The sequence below is a fragment of the Danio aesculapii genome, chromosome 20 (assembly GCF_903798145.1).
Source record: "Danio aesculapii chromosome 20, fDanAes4.1, whole genome shotgun sequence".
NCBI classification, from domain to species: Eukaryota; Metazoa; Chordata; class Actinopteri; order Cypriniformes; family Danionidae; genus Danio; species Danio aesculapii.
Genome location: NC_079454.1, coordinates 28503396 through 28524108, shown reverse-complemented (window position 1 = coordinate 28524108; position 20713 = coordinate 28503396). Strand labels below are relative to the sequence as shown.

General features: G+C 37.5%; 1 protein-coding gene across 1 annotated transcript in view; it reads right to left on the bottom strand.

Annotated features, from left to right (window-relative positions):
* The window catches only part of kif26aa (kinesin family member 26Aa), a 155036-nt gene that overhangs the window by 16141 nt on the left and 118182 nt on the right, over nt 1-20713 (bottom strand). Inside the window, exons 7-10 of the mRNA XM_056480839.1 lie at nt 10798-10989; nt 9032-9125; nt 7963-8225; nt 6034-6217 (exon numbers count right to left, since the gene is read on the bottom strand). Of these exons, the coding sequence (XP_056336814.1) occupies nt 6034-6217; nt 7963-8225; nt 9032-9125; nt 10798-10989 (733 nt within the window). The remainder of the gene's footprint in view (nt 1-6033; nt 6218-7962; nt 8226-9031; nt 9126-10797; nt 10990-20713) is intronic.

Sequence of the window (20713 nt, the reverse complement as noted above, 5' to 3'; positions counted from 1 at the left end):
TATAGACCAGTAATAATACTTTAAAATCTATTCTAAATGTGACTGGGAGCCAGTGTAAAGACCTGAGGACAGGTGTGATGTGCTCTGATTTCCTGGTTCTGGTCAGAATTCTGGCCGCAGCGTTCTGGATGAGCTGCAACTGTCTGACTGTCTTTTTGGGAAGGCCAGTGAGGAGGCCATTACAGTAATCCACCCTGCTGCTGATAAAAGCATGAACAAGTTTCTCTAAGTCTTCACTGGAAACAAAGCATCTAATTCTTGCAATGTTTTTGAGATGATAGTATGCTGATTTACTAACTGCTTTGACATGACTATTGAAACTCAGATCTGACTCCAGAGTCACACCAAGATTCTTGACCTTATTTTTTGTTGTTTGACCCTTAGAGCCAAGGTACGCATTCACCTTGAGAACCTCATCTCTGTTCCCAAACGCAATGACTTCAGTTTTCTCTTTGTTTAACTGAAGAAAGTTTTGGCACATCCAATTGTTAATTTCATCAATACATTGGCAGAGGGTGTCAATGGGGCTGTAGTCATTAGGCAGTAAGGCTAGGTAGATCTGAGTGTCATCAGCATAGCTGTGGTAGGAGATTTGGTTCTTTCTCATTATTTGGCTTAGAGGGAGCATATAAAGGTTGAACAGGAGTGGTGCCAGAATCGAGCCTTGTGGGACTCCACATGTCATGGGTGTCCACCCTGACCTATGGTCACCAATACTGACATAGTATCCTCTCCCTTCAAGGTAAGATCTGAACCATTTGAGGACCGTCCCAGACAGCCCAACCCAGTTTTCCAGCCTATCCAGAAGTATGCTGTGATCGACAGTGTCAAATGCAGCACTGAGATCAAGCAGTACCAGCACTGTTAGTTTGCCTGAATCTGTATTTAGGCGGATGTCATTGATTATCTTTATAAGGGCGCTCTCTGTACTGTGATGTGGTCTGAAACCAGATTGAAAATTGTCCAAACACCCCTTGAAGTTTAAGAACTTGTTAACCTGGTTAAAAACAACTTTTTCAATGATTTTGCCAATGAAAGGGAGATTTGAGATGGGCCTGTAATTGCTCAATATGGTGTTATCTAGGTTGCTCTTCTTCAAGAGGGGTTTAACAACTGCAGTTTTAAGTGAGTTAGGAAAAATCCCCGAGAGAAGTGAAGCATTTACCACTTTTAGAAGATCCATTTCTAAGCAGGTAAATACCGTTTTAAAGAATGATGTGGGGAGCGTGTCGAGACTGCAGGTTGATGTTTTCATAATTTGCACGATCTCTTCTAAGATTTTGCCATTAATTGCCATGAAATCGGACATAATGTCTGATTTCTTAAGTTGTGGTTGAGCTAGTCTGACGTCGACACAATTTGGCTGATTGGATGAGCTGATTGCCTTTCTGATATTATTGATCTTGTCAGTAAAGAAATGAGCAAACTCATTACATTTGCTTTCAGAGAGTAGCTCACTGGGAATCCGACTGGGGGGGGTTGTGAGTTTCTCTATCGTTGCAAAGAGTTTATGAGCATTGTTTACGTTGCTGTTTATAAGGCTTGAAAAGAAAGTCTGCCTAGCAGTTTTTAGTTCCATATTAAAAGCACGAAGACTGTCTTTATAGATATTATAATGGATTACTAGTTTCGTCTTTCTCCACATACGCTCAGCTTTTCTGCACTGTCTTTTCGTCATTTGAATTCTTGGGGACCTAGTCCAGGAACCCCTTTGGCTGCTAGTTATCTTCTTGGCTTTAACAGGAGCAATGTCATCTATGACATTCTTAACTTTAGAGTTAAACAAATCAAGAAGAGAATCAACAGAGTCTGCAGATATACTTGGTGCTAGCGATATGGCCTTCATAAACTGCTCATTAGTGTTCTCATTTATGCATCTCTTTCTGACAGAGACAGATCTGTCTTTAATAGCTGGAGTGATCAATATATCAAAGAAAATACAGAAATGATCAGATAGTGCAACATCCTTAACAACAGTTGATGAAATGTGTAAACCCTTAGTTATAAGTAGATCAAGAGTGTGTCCACGATTGTGTGTGGGTCCTTGAACATGCTGAGTCAGATCAAAAGTGTTCAAAACAGTCATCAGTTCTTTTACAGCATTGATTTCTGGATTATCAATGTGAATATTAAAATCCCCAGCAATGGTAAAATAGTCAAATTCAGAGGTTACTATTGATAACAGCTCTGTAAAATCATCAATAAAAGCTGGAGAATATTTTGGAGAACATCGATGAAATTCTAACATTTTTGGCTCTATACACAAACACAGTGGATTTGAAATTAAACGAACAAGATGTGCTTTAACTGCAGACTGTCTGCTTTAATTTGATGGTATTTACATCCAAATCAGGTGAACAGTGTAGGAATTACAACAGTCTGCATGTGCCTCCCACTAGTTAAGGGTCCAAAAGAAATTGGTAAACTGGCTTATAAGCTGTTCCATGGCCTGGTGTGTGTTATTCCTTCATTTTCCTAATTACAATGAGCAGATAAAAGGTCTAGAGTCCAGATAGCTTTCACTATCAGTCAAGAAAGCCATCATTGCACTGAAAAAAACAAAACAAACCCATCAGAGAGATAGAAAAAAACAGTAGGTGTGGCCAAAAACAACTGTTTGGAACATTTTTAAAAAGAAAGAACGGACCAATGAGCTCAGCAACACCAAAAGACCCAGAAGACAACAGAAAACAACTGTGGTGGATGACCAAAGAATTCTTTCCCTGGTGAAGAAAACACCCTTTACAAAAGTTGGCCAGATCAAGAACACTCTCCATTAGCTAGGTGCATGTATGTCAACACCAGAGTGAATACAGAGGGTTCACCTCAAGATGTAAAAGATTGGTGAGCTTCAAAATCAGGAAGACCTGATTAGAGTTCTAAAAAAGTCTTCACTGTGCTGGAACAACATCCTGTGGACAGATAAGATCAAGATCAACTGGTACCAGAGTGATGGGAAGGGAAGAGTATGGAGAAGGAAAGGAACTGCTAATCCTAAGCATGGTGGTAGTAGTGACATGGCGTGGGCATGTATGGCTGTCAATGGAACTGGTTCTGTTGTATTTATTGATGATGTGACTGCTGACGAAAGCAGCAGGATGAATTCTGAAGTGTTTCAAGCAATATTTTCTGCTCATATTAACCTAAATGCTTCAGAACTCATTGGACGGTGCTTCACAGTGCAGATGGAGAATCATCCAAAGCGTACTGCAAAAGCAACCAAAGAGTTTTTGAGGGGAAAGAAGTGGAATGTTATGGAATGGCCAGGTCAATCACCTGAACTGAATCCGATTAAGCATGTATGTCACTCGCTGAAGACAAAACTGAAGGTAAAATGCCCCAAGAACAAGTAGAAACTGAAGACAGTTGCTGTAGAGGCCTGGCACAGCATCACCAGGAACCAAACCCAGAGTCTGGTGATGTCTATGCGTTCCAGACTTCAGGCTGTAATTAACTGCAAAGGATTTGCAACAAAGTATTAAAAAGTGAAAGTTTGATTTATGATTATTATTCTCTCCAATTACTTTTGGACCCTTATCAATTGGGAGGCACATATGCAAACTGTTGTAATTTCTAAACCATTCACTTGATTTGGATGTAAATTCCCTCAAATTAAATGAAAATTCATTTCATTTCAACTCCATTTTGCTGGTGTATAGAGCCAAAAATGTTAGAATTGTGCCAATCTCCAAATATTTATGGACCTAACTGTATAAATACCATAGGCCCTCATGAAAAACCATATAAATATCAAAGTTTATATACAAATAGTCTTCTGTCTTGTTTTGCACAAACAGTTAACGTTCTATTGTAAGACCACTCAAACAAACAAAGTAATATATAAAAATCAACGTTTAATGGCTCAGTTGTCTCTGTGCATTACACTAAAATTATTTTATTATCACAAAAGGGCACAGGTACTGCACATCACATTGTTTCTGGAGACCTTATGAGACTACAGTTAGATATAGGATCTCTTCAAGGTAAGTGGTGATTCAATATCCTAGGCAGTCTATCAAACAGCAAGCAATAAAAGTAAGTACAGCTAGTTAGATTACACTTCCATGTAGGTCACTAGACTAAAATTCATTCAGTATCATTACAGGAGATGCTTTTATTTCACACTGAGATGGAAGCCATTAACCTCACGTCGGCAGGATTTACAAAGCCAGCGCTCGGAACCGAAGCCCTCTGTGGAGCAGGAATGCAAACGAGCTTCTCATTTCATGCTGGGCTCTATAAACATCTCCGCAGAAGGGAATCCAGCCTCATTACATATTAAAATCTATTCTGGCTAGTGTCAATGGCCAGCACCCAGCCCGCACTGCAGCGACAGGAGTGCAATACTAATGATCAAGCTAATGTTGACATGCTGACTTGACAGGATGGCTACGCCCAGTAATGAAATAGGCTAACCCTTCTTGTTAGCATTCTCATATAGAGCCGTTATCAGCGGGACTAAATTGAGGTAACTGATACTCTCTTTGAACATGGTGAGCATGATAATGAAAAAGTCAGGTATCGGCCATTCTCTGTAGCAGTCTTCCCTAAATACTAATGATGCATAAAGATATATGATTTGATTTCTTGGACAAATGATAAGAGGGTTGAACTTAATTTGTTAGGTAGAGGTGAAGTGCTTTTGAAAGGTATAGTTCATCCAAAAATGAAAATTCTGTCATCATTTACTCACCCTTCAATCATCAATTTGGAAAAATGTAACCATTTATGTAACCATTAGTAACCATTTGTTTTTCCTACTATGGATGTCAATGGTTACCGTTTTCAAATATTTATTCATTTTCCATCGGCTAAGTCTCTGATTTATTAGAGGTTGCCACAGCGGAATGAACCACCAACTATTCCAGCATATGTTTTACCAAGCAGATGCCCGTCCAGCTGCAACCCAGTACTGAGAAACACCCATACACTCTTCTATTTAAGCACACCCTGCAGGCACAAGACCTCAGCATGACATCATATTGACGTTGTACACCAACGTCATGGAGACATTGTATTTTGTTTGGAAACGAAAATCAGGTTAACGTCAGAACCCAACGTGAGGCCAACGTCAATGTCCAACCTTAAATTAACCAAAAATCAACGTCTAATCATGTTACACCTTGACGTTGTGTGGAAGCTACCACGGTGACAACTATCAGACGTTGGATTTTGGTCACTTTCCAACCAAACCTAAAATAGGCCAAACATCAACGTAATTTGACGTCAATATTGGATGTCAAAAAATGTCCTTAGATGCTGGCTAGACATTGAATTTTGGTCACCTGACGTCATGACCTAAATCTAACCTGATATTAACGTCTTATGATGTAGTGTGCCTGCTTGGCTCATACATGGCTAATTTAGTTTATTCAATTCACCTGTACCGCATGTCTTTGGACTGTGGGGGAAACCAAAGCACCCAGAGGAAACCCACGCAAACACAGGGAGAACATGCAAAATCCACACAGAAATGCCAACTGGCCCAACCGGGACTCGAACCAACAACCTTCTTGCTGTGAGGCGACACACACCACTAAGCCACCGTGCCACTAAATTATTTTGTATAGTAAATTATTTTGTTTAACAGAAATAAAAAGTAATCAAGGTTTGAAACCACTTGATGTAGAGTAAACAGTGAGCAAATGTTTATTTTTGGGTGAACTAATCCCCTAAGGCCTAGATCAGGGATGTCAAACTCAATTCCTGGAAGGCCGCAGCCCTGCACAGTTTAGTTCCAACCCTAATTAAACACAGCTGATGAAACTAATTAAGTCTTTCAGTCTTGTTTGAAACCTACAGGTAAGTTTGTTGAAGCAGGGCTGGAACTAAACTGTGCAGGGCTGCGGCCCTTCAGGAATTGAGTTTGACATCCCTGGCCTAGATGTAGAGGTCTGTTCAGAATATCCTTTTTAGCATTTCTTCTAAACAAGATTGTGCTCTTAAAAGAACAAACAACCACACTTATGTTTCCAAAATTATCTAATTTACATTTCTTACAGCAATATTAAAAATGAACACAGAGAGCCATACTTCCAGCTTTGGTGCTCTTCTCCATGCGGTACTGGGATATGTGTAGAGTGAAGAGCATGTGAGAATTGCGTCGATCCTCCTCTTTACAGTCAGGTCTGGTGGTGCTACGAGCTGCCAGAGCTGCATCTAGGAAGAAAGCTGCTTTCTCAGCCGAATATGCCCGCAACTCGCTCTGGTTCTGCAGCTGGACAAAAAGTGAGAATTAGTAAAATCAAAATAAAAAATGAATGGGGGAATACAGAAGCAATTTTCTATATTTAGAGAATTTGCTGTAGCTCAAACAGGAGAGCAATGCCAAAGCCATGTTTTAAAATTTCAAAGAAAGAAAAATAAAATGTAGACTCGAATACCTTGAATGCAATACATCCACTTAGTGCATAAATGTTTACTGTGTGTAATGAACTGTAGCCAAGAAAAGATGGACTGCATATACTATACACAGTTTCAAGTCATTAAGATTTGTTTGTCTCAAGGAAAGTAATGCATTTTTAAGCAAGGGTCCACTAACTAGAATCACAGGTGACAGAAAAGCCTGATTTATACTTCTACATCAAGCAATCGCTGTACCTAATATTGCATACTTTGTAGGTCACCAACACTGTTGTGAGCATTTATACTTCTGCATTTCATCTGTACTGAAACAACACTTCTGTAATGTTAGTAGGCAGTGGGGTTTTTGTTCAACTGTGTTGAGTGCTTGGAGTTAACACGAGAAATATGTGCGATGCTACTGTACAAGCACCTCAAACTCATACTGATTTAAGGGAGAAAGAGGCAGGAACTGGTAAACATTCAACAACTTTAATCATAAAGTAAAAACAAAACAAAAGAATCCATCTGGAGCTCCTCCATGGGTCTTGACACTTTTTAAGCACTCCCATGGTTCCTTACCCACACTCATCACCGCTGCCAAGATGGCCAATCACAGATCTTGTGCTCTGCATCATCATGTAATTAAAATTTTTGAGAGATGCACACAAGGGCGTAGAATTAGCATGGACGGAGGGGACGTGTCCCCACCAATATCCACAAATTACTGAAATGTCCCTACCAATAATTTAATCTACTTCCAAATAAAATAATGCTCTGTCAGCCCTTAGAACCTACAAAGTCACGTTCGCTACGAGTTAACCATAATACTATTAACCAAGGCTGTGCAATTAATCGAAATTCTTGAAAAACAATTAGGAAAAACAATTATCGGGATAAAACAGTTAAATTGCTTCACACAACTCTCAAAATTTCTCTACATTCAAACCTCCTCAAAGCCCGACTGCAGTAAATTGACTTTTGCAGCATGGGACGTGATTGTTATTTTTATTCTTAAGCATTTATTTTATATCATTAATATAAAAGGTGTGCAACTGAATGACCACCAGCCAATCAGAAGCAAGCATTCAAACCCCCATAATATAACTTATGTTTCAGTTTTTAAAGCATGAATCTATGGTATCCAGGAAAACAAGCCTATGAACACAAGGCTATATTATTTGAGCAACAGGAACACTGTGTATTCATTCATTCATTTTCTTTTCAACTTAGTCCTTTTATTAATCTGGGGTCCCACAATGGAATGAACTGCCAACTTATCCAGCATATGTTTTATGTAGTGGATGGCCTTCCAGCTGCAACCCCTCACTGGGAAACACCCATACACTTCCATTTACACACATACACTACGGACAATTTAGCTTACCCAATTCACCTGTACCACATGTGTTTGGACTGTGGGGGAAACCAGAGCACCCGGAGGAAACCCACGTGAACACTAAGAGAACATGCATACTCCATGCAGAAATGGCAACTGATCCAGCCAAGGCTCGAACCAGTGACCTTCTTGCTGTGAGGTGAGAGCGCTACCCACTGTGCCACCATGCTGCCAGGAACATTGTGTAGATCTTCACAAATGAAAAACAATCTCAAACTCACCTGAGAGCCACAGACCGGGTCCTCTCGCAAAGAAATTCCTGCACTCTGACTGTCCTGGGAAGTTCCTGCAGAAAAGTCAGCCAGCAGGTCTCTCAGCACCTCTTCTCTGCCACAGATTTCCACAGCAGACACTCGAATTGAGAATCTTGTGCCGGTCTTCTCTTTCCTTTCCTCAATGAGCTTGAAGAGCCAAGAGATTGCGCAGGGTGCTACACCCAAGCTCTGTGTAGAGCTGTCCCTGCCGATCATGGTGTAGCTCTTGCCTGTGAGGTAAAAGTGAAGTGTTAAAAATCTACCATTGATAATGAAATGTGCAACTTTCAAGACTGGGGAAAGTGATTTTTAAATGTGCTTACTCAGAATGACGAAAGTGACACTAAACCATGTTTTAATTGCCCGCTTATTGCTCTTACAGCAACTAAAAACAGTTATCCAATAAAATAAGTGAACATCTGTCATCACAGAATTGAAAAACATCACAATGTCAGCTGATTAACTTAGCTTGACTTAACTACAAAATGATATAAGAGGATGTCTATAATAGGATTTGTGTTCATAATAGCACTGTGCATGTAAAACGTCCCAAAGCTAATAAAATTAACCCACATGGATGTTAGTCACAAGAGAATATACTGTGCGAAGGCAGAGTAAATGAGAAGCCAAGCTAACTATGGGGGATTGAAAAAGCACAGTGGGAGGCACACAGTTTCTCACAGTGAGGGGCTGAAAAAAGAGAGTAGGAGAGAACGAAACTGAGCGCTTTCAAACTCAAAGTGTAAAATGGGGGGCACTTTGTGTTCAACAAACCGCTATTACTGCTTACAGACATATGCCCTCCCAGCGTTTTCTCTGCCTCCTTATTAGCCAGTTTTAAATGCTGCCAGAACATAAGTGTATTTTGCACCCCTTTTCCTTTCTCCTCCTGTCAGTAATGGCTACTTCATCTAAAAATGGGTTCTTAACAATGCATTAACTGTAAAAGTATAAGGTGTTGTGAAAGAGGGAGGTGGGATAGCATGACAATAAAGTTAATGACCATAAAATGTGGGTTAAAGAGATATTTACTAACCAAGGTTGGCCTGACCAAAACAGAAGATGCAACCATCTGCCCCATTGACCACAGACTGGATAACCTCTGCCACTGTCCCTGAGCACACCTCCGCCTGATGACAAAAAAGGCATTTAATGCAAATTCAAACTGTTACATTAATATGTACATATTTATAATTCAGACAAACAGACAGAACGACTACATAAAAGAAAAGCGGACCAAAAAACCTGAATGGCAGATGAACAGACAGAATTGCAGAAGGACAGAATGATAGCTAGAATGATAAAATAGAAGACAAAAACACTGTGGGTGGATGGATGGATGGACATGGGTGGACATGGATGGATAAATGGACAGGCAGACATATCAATAGTTATGGATGGATAAATAGAATGATCAATCAATATAGATGGATGGATGGATGGATGGATGGACATGAATGGATGGATGGACAGACAGAAATATTAATAGATATTGATGTATAAATAGAATGATCAATCAATATAGATGGATGGATGCATGGATGGATGGATGGATAGACATAAATGGATGGATGGATGGATGGATGGATGGATGGATGGATGGATAGACATGAATGGATGGATGGACAGACAGACAGAAATATTAATAGATATTGATGGATAAATAGAATGATTAATCAATATAAATGGATGAATGGATGAACATAGATGGACATGAATGGATGGATGAACTGACAGAAATATCAATAGATATGGATGGATAAATAGAATGATCAGTCAATATAGATGGATGGATGGATGGATGGATGGATGGACATGGAGGGATGGATGGACATGAATGGATAAATGGACAGACAGAAATATCAATAGATATGCATAGATAAATAGAATGATCAATCAATATGAATGGATGGATGGATGGATGGATGGACATGGATGAACATGAATGGATGGATGGACAGACAGAAATATTAATAGATATTGATGGATAAATAGAATGATCAATCAATATACAGTAAATGGATGAATGGATGGACATGGATGGACATGAATGGATGGATAAACTGACAGAAATAATCAATAGATATGGATGGATATACTATGATGGAAATATTAGATTTACAGATAAATAAACATGATGGCAGACAAAAAAGCAGACAAAACGCCAAATAGATAAGCATACAAAATGTTAAAAAAAAAAAAAAAGGTCAGCACAGATAATCAGTAAAACCTAATTTATTATCTTGCTCATTCCTGCAAACTTTCCAAACAGATGCAAAACCAAGTAAAAACACTGATGAAGATTTCAAACTTGAAATTATGCGTGTATATTTTTCAGCCTAAGGAAAGTGTTGACAGCGCTGTTGTAAGAACCACCTCTAATGTGTGCTCGCTCAAAGCCTCCTTTGTTCTGAACAATGTGGGGTAGTCATTGATCATCAGACCTGATGTTTCTAGGACAGGAAACCAGAAGACTCCAAACTCCCAAAGAGTTCAGGAAGAAGAAGAGAGACGAGCTCTGTTATCGGTTTCCTCCGAGGACCCTGCAGGCACTGTGGGCTCAGAACGATGACCCCAGCTCACCAACCCAAACCTTTTATCTCCCTCACAAACCAAGCCAAACCGAATATCTCCCTTACGCCTCGCTTTGATCTCAGCATGAATGTCCTGTCTGTTTGACAGTAATTCTATGTAGATTTGTGCCCAAAATGAAGTATTAGACAGGAAATAGGCACAATTTCTTGGCGGAACTTGCAAATTGTTTGCTTTCATGACTCCAAATAGAGGCATTTATCACTGTACCTGTGAAGCATCTTGGGTAAAGACGGCATCAAAGGTAAACATCTTTGGGGCGTTGGCAGAGGCTGTGCGGGCACACATGGGCGGCTCACAAAATGTCAGCTGTTTCTTATGGGCATCCACTTTGAGAAAGGACATGGATTCTGAGGTGTCTCTCGATCCTTTGGCATTGCATATTCGCACCATCACTTTCACCTGCAAGGCACAAAATTACATTCATATCATAATTATACACTTACATCATTTTATTTGCGACAAGCTCCCTTTAATTTAAACCATACGGCTGTAATTGCACCTTCCCACCCACTTATTCTCACAACTATTGAGTGGTTTGCTGCATGAATAATATCTTTCAGTTTTCTGGCCAAGGATTCCCCCTCATGCTGGCAGCGTGGAAGCATGTAATCAGTGTTAGATGGATGCTGAGATTTTCAAACCCTTCTGCTCACAAAAGGGAACATCCTGTTGGAAAGTACGTCTGGATTCACAAAACAGACCCTCCATGTTTTGGCCAGACATTTCATATTAAAAACCTATTATGCAAGGAGTTTAAACGCAGTTGTGTGGCAAGAGTGCATGAATATAGCCAGCCTCTAAAAATAAACATTTATTAATTCAGTTTTTTATAATAACACTTCATAAAAACAGTCTGCAGAAACACTTTGAATGACATTCTCCCTTTGTATATGTCATTAGAGGGGGAAAGCCCTTCCTATTAGTGACAATCTCTCCTTCATCCGCATAGACAGCACTGAGTGAGAAGCAGCCATCCTTTCAGCAAGAAGCAGCAAGCATTCACACCATAACAGCCAAAGATAAGGTCAGCAACTAAAAATAAATAGGGTGTTTTAGGCCCAATCCCAATTCTAGCCCTTAGCTCTTTCCCTTACCCCTCGTTTTGTGTGTTCAAGTGAATAGGAAGGGGTGTCCCATTTTTTTTAGCTTGAAGACGTAGGGCTAAGGAGAAGGGCTAGATACCCCTGGAAACTGATACCCTTACCTCTCGAAACTAAAAGATTTTTTAGGACCACACTCGAAACCAAAGGGTAAGAAAATTTCCCAGAATACACCATCTATAGCAGCAGCATGGTTGCACACGGAAGTAAGAAGATGTACAAATGAGTATTTTTGTCATTATTATGAATTTTTACAGCAAACAAGCACATGTTTTAATATTTTCATAATGGCTTTCGTTTTACCGGCATTTACACACGAAAACAAAAACTGATAAAGTTCGCTATCTATAATCCCTAATAATAACTCCTGTATAGTAGTCCCACATCATTCTGTCACTCGATGACACTGGAATACTCTGTTAATGTTGTTTTCGTGTGTTTACCTAGATGAATATAGCCATGGTGTAAATACACAGTACAGTTATGATCTTATTGCCACATTATATCATTATGATAACAATATATTCCTTCAGTGATTTCCTCAAGATAAATACCAAAAAATAACGCAACTGGAATAACTACAGCAGTCGCCGTCGTTGATCTCATATGAAGCAAGAGAGCGCGATGACATATGATGACGTGTGCAGGTGCTGTAGTGGTTTCCCATTTCTCTGGGGTAAATTTTGAAGCCCTTGCCCTTCACACTCTGTTTTGAGGGCCAAGGGGTAGGGGTACAAAAATAGAATTGGGATTGGGCCTTAGGATGCAGAAATTAACAGCATAGTCTCCAAAGACTGCCTTCTTCTTTTGACATTTTCAGTTTTTCACAGAGATGATGTTAGTCCTGTTTTGAATCTGCTGCTATGCTGATGCACAGGCATTTGTAGCTCACCCTCTTTTAAAAAGAGGGATCTCTGTCACAATTTCTGTAAAATTCACCAAAACTTAATTTAAATCAAAGCCTCAAAGTTTTAGAGACTTATTAAATTGTATTTGTGTGGTATTTTGAGATGAAATATACACACTCTTGGGACATCAGAGACTTATTTTACATCTTTTAAAATGGGCATAATAAAATGAAACTGACCTATATCCAAATAAATGTTCAGCAGCACAAAATTATGATAATAAGAAATCTTTAGAAAAATTTCTGAAGGATTTTGAAAGTGAGGTCTGGAGTACTGGCTGCCATCACTGGAATAAATTACATTACTGTGTGCAAGATACATCATCTAGATGCACTGGGACGCATTGTCAGTGATGTATCCTGGGCTCACTGGGTGTTTCTGGTCTTTCAACATCAAACACCCTCAGCCAGGTGACTCAGCTGAGGTTGATCAGACCCCAACTTGCGTCCCAGTAGCCATCACCCATGGGTCAGCCCTTTTTATCCATAGCCATCTTATGACTTTCTCTGCAGCTTCACAAATGGACTTAATGGGCCTCTTTTCAGCTGCTACTGCTAGACCTATAGTTGGTTGAAGACTTTACAGAGTAAATGCCCTGCAAACCCTTTACAGCCCACCTCTATTGGCTCACAGTGGGTCTTCCAGCCCCCGTCCCGGCACTTCTCTACAACCTCCTAGTACTTTGAGCATTTCCTTTCATTTGCTTCTTCCATCCGCTCTTCCCAGGGCACCGTGAGTTCAAGCATGATCAACTGTCTTGTTGCTTCAGAAATTATAATAACGTCTGGTCGGAGTGATGTTGTAACTATGTGCTGTGGGGACTTTAACTGCTTCACCAAGTCAACTTGCAACTGCCAGTCAGGGGGTAAGTGGAGGAGGCCTGACCTTGTCCTTTGCAAAGTCAGTCCTTCTTTTCGGGAAGAGACGGTACCTACCAGAAATTATGGCATTGCTAATTCTTTCTGCCACCACCTTCAGTACTTGGTCATGCCGCAAATGGTAGCGGCCTTCCGCCAGGGTCTTTGGACAGCTACCCAATAGGTGTTGTAATTATCCCTACCAGAGCATAACTAGCATGCTGGAGTCTCAATCTTGCCCATGAGGGTCTTTGGGAAAAATCTTTAGCCAGTTCTCCCTGTTGCTAGTGTGCCAACCAACTCCTTCTGTCCGAGGCATGACTCCGCCACCTCCACTGCTCTCTCTGCCCTCCACTTCCTCCCTGTTCTTACCTCAATGCCAGCTCCTGACACTTTCTGATCACTGGGAGAAAGTCAGAAAATCACCAGTATATTCTCTGTAAATATACATATACATAAAACACACTTTTTTTATTTCAGTTCAAAATGTACCGTCAGTCAGTCAAGCCATCAATCAATGAATTAATAAACACCATCTGTTAATATACAACATTTATTTAGTCAAGGTACATTTTTAACAAAAAAGTAGACTACAGATCATTTTCTGCCAGTACTTTATCTGTCTTTTAATTGAATGTTTTTAATTATTTATTTATTATATATATATTTTTTTTTTACAGCGCAAGTAATCAAATTCAAACATAAGAATCCAAACCTATGCCAGTTTTCCACTATCGTGCCAAACCGTTCTAAGAACACTTCGGTACGATTACGTTCCACTGTAATCCACTGAGCCTGGAACAGTTACAAACCGATCTCGGCCCGGAATTCTCTGCACGGTTAGACAACCCTGCTGAACTTGACATCGCGGCTCTGTTGCCAAGCTACCACAACTGGTTTAGCGGAAGTGCGCTAGTCATTAGACATCCACAAGTAAACTACACTACATTTAATAACAAAATGCACTGCACTGCTGAAAGACTTTTTTTCTGCTGCACATCAAATATAGACACACTTAACATTATCAATGTCCACAATCTATATCTATGGATTTGGTTTATAATTTTTGGACTTTTGTTTGAAAGCTTTACAGAGTGGCACTGTAGCTGTCCAAGGTACTGTTGTATGATTTAAATTGTAGCCTATATATGCACCAAAAGTCAAATGAATGAATAAATAAAAGAAATATGGATTTCTAAATGTCGGTATTGTTTTTACTCTAAAAAAATATCAGTACCTTTGACAAATGTTTTATAAAAATAAAATGAGCAATTTTCAACATTTCAGCTATAGGCCGTAATACGATTCAGTTCAATATAAGTTGGACATTTATGGGGCCATGTAACATGTTTCTGTGGTGTTGTTCTTGGTGATCTTTAATATATACTGAGTAGCTACGCAAAATATTTTCTAAAACGTCAATTAGGAATTTGTCTATTTCTTATCCATAATTATGAAGATAAAAAAATATTTAGCAAAAATTATAAAAATACAAAAGATAAAAGAGCAGCATTTTGCTAAATATAATTGTTCTTTATATGCTTTATATGCTGATATGCTATGTGCTGTCTCATATTCATTTTTATCATTTTTATTTTAACTTGATGCATTCAATTTATTTAATGTTTGAATACTGAAACAAATAACAGCCATCCTTTAAATGGTTATATTTTACCATCAAAATGTAGTATATTTGATATCATTATTAACTTTTAATATAAAACCGCTGTGAAATTTAATTGATTGTTAAAAATGAAAATGACTTTTGACAAGGCCTGTCCAAAAATATATTTCTGCCACTTTAATACAAATGCACTATTATTGTTGCATGCACTATTATTATTGTTTAGTTTTCTGTTTTGTACGGAGATTTGAAATATATTGTTTATTTCCACTCCAGTCATTTTTAATCATCACGTTACATTTTGGTAATTTCCCCTTCAAATAAAATTAGCCAGAGCCACGCAACATATGACCTCTAAATAAACACGGGAGCTGTGACTTGTGGCTATATTTAGCCCCCCTATATGAGGGAATGTCATAACAGTATTTAGTCATGTGGTTGTTTTTCGCTTTTACACATGAACATAAAAAAACTAGTTTCGACTTTTATTTAAGTTTAATTGAAAAAAGGGAGCCGTTTACATTACATTACCAAGGCAACTACTGATTCGTTTTGTGTAACGTTCCAAAGAGCTCTGTTGCAGCATGACAGTGGAAAATGAAACCATATCCATGCTGTCTGGCCCGGTTTGGCATGGAATGGAGCGGTTCAGCATAAAGAATGGTTCAGCACGATAGTGGTTTAGCAGCTAATAAATGTGTCTGTCAGTGTACCGTAAACGACTTATAATCCCTGTGAAACCCATGATGAACTTAACATATAACTGTACCTTCCAGATTGTAGGATGACTAAAGCATGCATTTTTTACAGTGATCAAATACAAGCAAATGAATAACAGCAAACTGAAACAACCCATCCTGCATGACAACCCAAAGCACTTCATTATCACACCAACTCAATGAAGCAATAATGTACTTGACGGTGTGTTTAACGTTTTATTTTATAGCTCTGCCACTAGGGACACTTTCAGAGCAGACAGCAACAAACAGCCCCTGAAGTTTACGGTCCTCTGCTGAAATGAAGAATTCAATTGGCCAACAATACACATCTCTCAGAATGTCCAAGTAACTTACTCAAACTCACATTTACAGCTGTGACAGACAAAGCCTTCCCTTCCAAGAAAATGATGGCAGGCCAGAAACTTTTTAGTGTAAGATCAAACAAAGCCATATTCATTTATAAAACCCTTTACAACTAGGTATGGACAGGTATACGTTTTTGGCGGAATGATATCTTTGGATAAAAAACATCACAGTATCATGGTATTGTGATTACTGCTTCAGTATCATGGTATTGTAATCACTGCTCTAAAATGAGTTATTTTTAAATGTCTAAGTAAAAAAAAAAAACATCAACTTGAACACAGTATATTTTATTTCAGGAAAGATTTAAAGTATTTTGGAACAGTAAACATGTCAGGCTAAATAATTAAAATAAATCATTAAATTCTGTTATCTTCATTAGTTTCAAAACCACAGATTTCTTTCCAACACATAAATAAACACATAAAAAATCCCTTACATATACCTTAGGAACTCTATAGCAGATAATTTTAGCGGTTTTAAACCTTGATTTTTCCAAACTGTGGTAAACCTTGAAACCTGTTATCATTCCATGCCTATTTACAACTAAAGACTTCTACATGACACGTGCTAGACTATAAGTAGAGTTATCATTTATAAAGTTGTATTTCTAATAACTGCAACTGAACCTGACAGAAAGAGATTAACATGTTTTGCAAAAGAACATCTTAGAGAATGATTCAAATAATTTTTGTCTTTAAATTCCAAGTTTCTGGCAACTAATTTATCTGTTAAGCACCTTAAATTCCTCAAATGACAGATATAAATATTAACTACAAAATAATCTAAATAAAAATAAATAAATAAATCTACCTTTTTTTTAATTTGAGCTTCAAGCTAATTTTTCTTCAAATGAATATGAATTAATATTTAATTTGAATATTATTTATTATATTTCTATTTAAATTTTTACATAACATAAATGTAAATCTCAAGTTTAAAACATGTCATTCTTTAATTATGCAGTTCAAATACCTTTATTTATTTTTACAGTGGTAGTTGCAATGAAAATATAAACATAATCCAAATCTCTTATTTTCTTTGAATACAAACACAGCCATTTGTCAGTAACTTCTACACAGATTAACTTTCATTACTCGCAATAGACTCCCACCGCATTCCCATAATCATCTGTTCCTCTTCCCCTGCCGTCTTCTAAGGACCTTGACATTTCCTTTCTCCAAAAAAAGTGTGCTCATATCCATTTCCTTCACGAGTGCCTAAAAATCAGCATGAGTCTCACTTCAACTCAGTGAAGCTTATTAGCAATCACTCCACTGTCTTTTCCATGATAAACCTCATTAAAAACTCACAGCTGTCTGCCTTTGGTTTGACTTTAGAAAACTTTTATTGTCTATCAAGCTTATTTTTTATGCTGTGTTTGCAAAATGCATCAACGCAATCAGGTGCTCAATTAAAAGAACTTGAAATACTTTTTTCACATCAGCAAAGGATATGATGATGTAATAATTTGATTCCTCCTGAGATGTATGTCAGGTGACCTCACTGTTCTTAATCAGCCAATCATCTCCCAGCAGACATGATGTCATTATAAAACCCATACCACCTGCTGATGTTTATGAGTCAGCAGTCTGTTACAGGCTGTGTCCGAAAAGCTGAAAATTGCTGCCTTTGGTAGGAAAGCATTAAAGCACATCCAAATACTAATCTGGCTTTACTTCCTGTCTCCAGAGACCTTCATCTGGTACAGGTTTTTCATAGAGTGAAAAACATATTTGTTGAGGCTAAAATATATCTGAAATAAATGTTAAATATATTTAGTAAAATAAAATAAAAATAATTTTAACCTTCATATATCAAGATTTGTTTGAAAATGTATTTCTGAGTCAAGAAAATACGCTTCCAACCTCAAAATAGAATGTTGTTGGCGATCTAAAGTAACCATTAATTAAAATAAAAATTATTTAGAAGAAATGCATTCTAAAATAGGGACAGCAATATATTTTGTGTACAACAGTACAAATTGTATCTATACAAATATACTTGTGAATTTTGTCCACTATTGAAAGTCAAGAGGTTTCCAGATGTGTTTTTTTATTTGTTGTTGTTGAAAGTTTAAAGTGTGTTTCTTGCATTTTATACATCTAAAATGTTCTCTAAATGTTCCGTTAATGTATTTTGTTGTAAAAACAATTTTTAAAGGAAACAATTGAAACTTGTGCTTGATTTGTGTGTAAATGAATGTTTCCTGAGTAATTTTTTATACTTACACATTAAATTCATTTAATGAATGAACTACGTGGAAAAAGTTAAAAAATAAATATTTATTTTATTAATTTATTTTTTATTAGTGTTTAACAAGACCACAGTAGTACTACACAATACAACATAGATAAAATTACACTGTCTTAGTTTTCTTAGTTTCCCACTATTCCCTCAAAATAAAATAAAGTTATGAATTAAAAACAAACATATCCTCTGAGAGAATCTTTTTATAAAAAAAAATTAGAAAAAAATTCAAATAAAAATGATAAAAAATGATAATAATTGAGCAAGTTTACAATAAAAGAGTAAAAAAAGGAAAAAAAAAAAGAGAGGTTCCCGCTAAGGAGTCTATCTTTTATCTTTCCAGTTATTTACTGTGTATTAAAGCTGATATCAACTGAACAGGATAAGCCTTCGATATAGTCTAAAACAGGATTCCAGGTCTTGTAAAAAGATTTGAGAGATCCTGCAAGTAAACATCTTAACTTCTCAAGTTTTATGCAGCAAAAAATTTCTCAGATCATGCGAAGGAGGAAGTACCGGTTTTCCTTTGATTAGAATAGCTCATCTAGCTAAAAGAGTAGAAAAGGCAATAACTTAGCGAGATGCAACAGTCAAGTCAACTCTCTCTGAAATACCAAAAAAGGCCATCAATGGGTTTGTGGTAAATATAAATAGGAATATTGCCTAGTAATATTAAGTAAATTTTAATTGAAAAGTATTGACTTGAGCAAGGAAAGTCTCTAAAAATGGCACATCTGTTTATGCCGTGGGGAATGACTGCACAGAGACCTTGATTTAATATCGAAAAGTTGTTAACGTTGATAACGTTTCTCACATTTGATATGTTTAAATATGAAGATCTTAAGTGTTATACTGCCAAATAAACATGGAACGATAGGTTGACCACCCATTTAAATCGAAAAGCATTTTGTCCCATACCTCACACATTGTTTTCTGGTTTAATCATTGTATTAAGAAATGCGCATGAGATCTTTTACCTTTTATGCGAGCCCTTCTTTTATGATGTAGTTTTCTCAAGTATATTTTTTCAGTTTACAATGGGTCCCCTCTTTTAATTTATTTAGAGAGCATCACCTGTGCTGGAGGAGGGTCAGATGTGGGTCAGCACAATCCTCATGGCTTTTAGACCTCTAGGGGGTGTTAAGGAAAGGAATGAGTTTGTTGCTCAAAATAGTAACAACGTTCTGAGATGCTCATGAGGCTCTAGAAAGTCCCATGAGGGAATATATATAGTATAACTGTCAGTCACATGGCAAGATATAGCAGTACATGTATGGATGATTCATTGAAAGGGCATGACCTCATGCTCATTATGCTTAGCAGGTTAATATTAAGCAGATGCTCAATATACGGTGACTTAAAGTACGCTAATGGCAGAAATAGTCCCCCTGGAGTGACCTGGGATTAAGTGCTTTGCCTAATGGGTACCAGCATACTTTAGCATGACAGTGATCATAGTAACTGTCCAGACACTGAGATTTATAGGTTTTTTATAGACAAAATACATGCTATGGTCAACTCGTTACTGTATTGCCATACGATGCTTTAAGATATTATATCTTATATTAGATTTTATATAAGATATATCTTATTTATATCTTATTATATCTTAAATTATATCTTATATTAGAAACTGAATTGGATGGTATTAGATAATTAAAGGGATAATTGAACCAGAAATTAAAATGATCTGCTAGTTTACTCATCCTCATTTCATCATCTATATAAGATGTATAGGTGACTTTTATTTCTAAAGGAAGATTATTAAGGAAGATTTTAATCAGAAATTTTAATCCTTTTTTATTCATGCAATTTCAATCACTGCCATTTAAAATAAAAACACATATACATGCAAAACTGCGGCTCCTGAAGATTTTAGAAGGGGAAAAAATTATATTAAATAATAAAATGTTATATAAATATTATATTTAAAAAACAATGTTAATTGCATTGAGGGGATCAGTTGGCATTTCTGTGTGGAGTTTGCATGTTCTCCTTGTGTTTGTGTGGGTTTATTCCAGGTGCTCTGGTTACCCCCACAAGTCCAAAGACATGCGCTATATTGGGTAAGCAAAATTGTCCGTAGTGCATGTGTGTGAATGAAAGCGTATAGGTGTTTCCCAGTGATGGGTTGCAGCTGGAAGGGCATCCAATGTGTAAAACATATACTGGATAAGTTGGCGGTTCATTTTGCTGTGGCGACCGCTGATTAATAAAGGGACTAAGCCGAAAAGAAATTTAATTAATTAGAAATACTGGCTTTTGATATACATCAAACAAACATCTTTCCGCAACAAAAAGT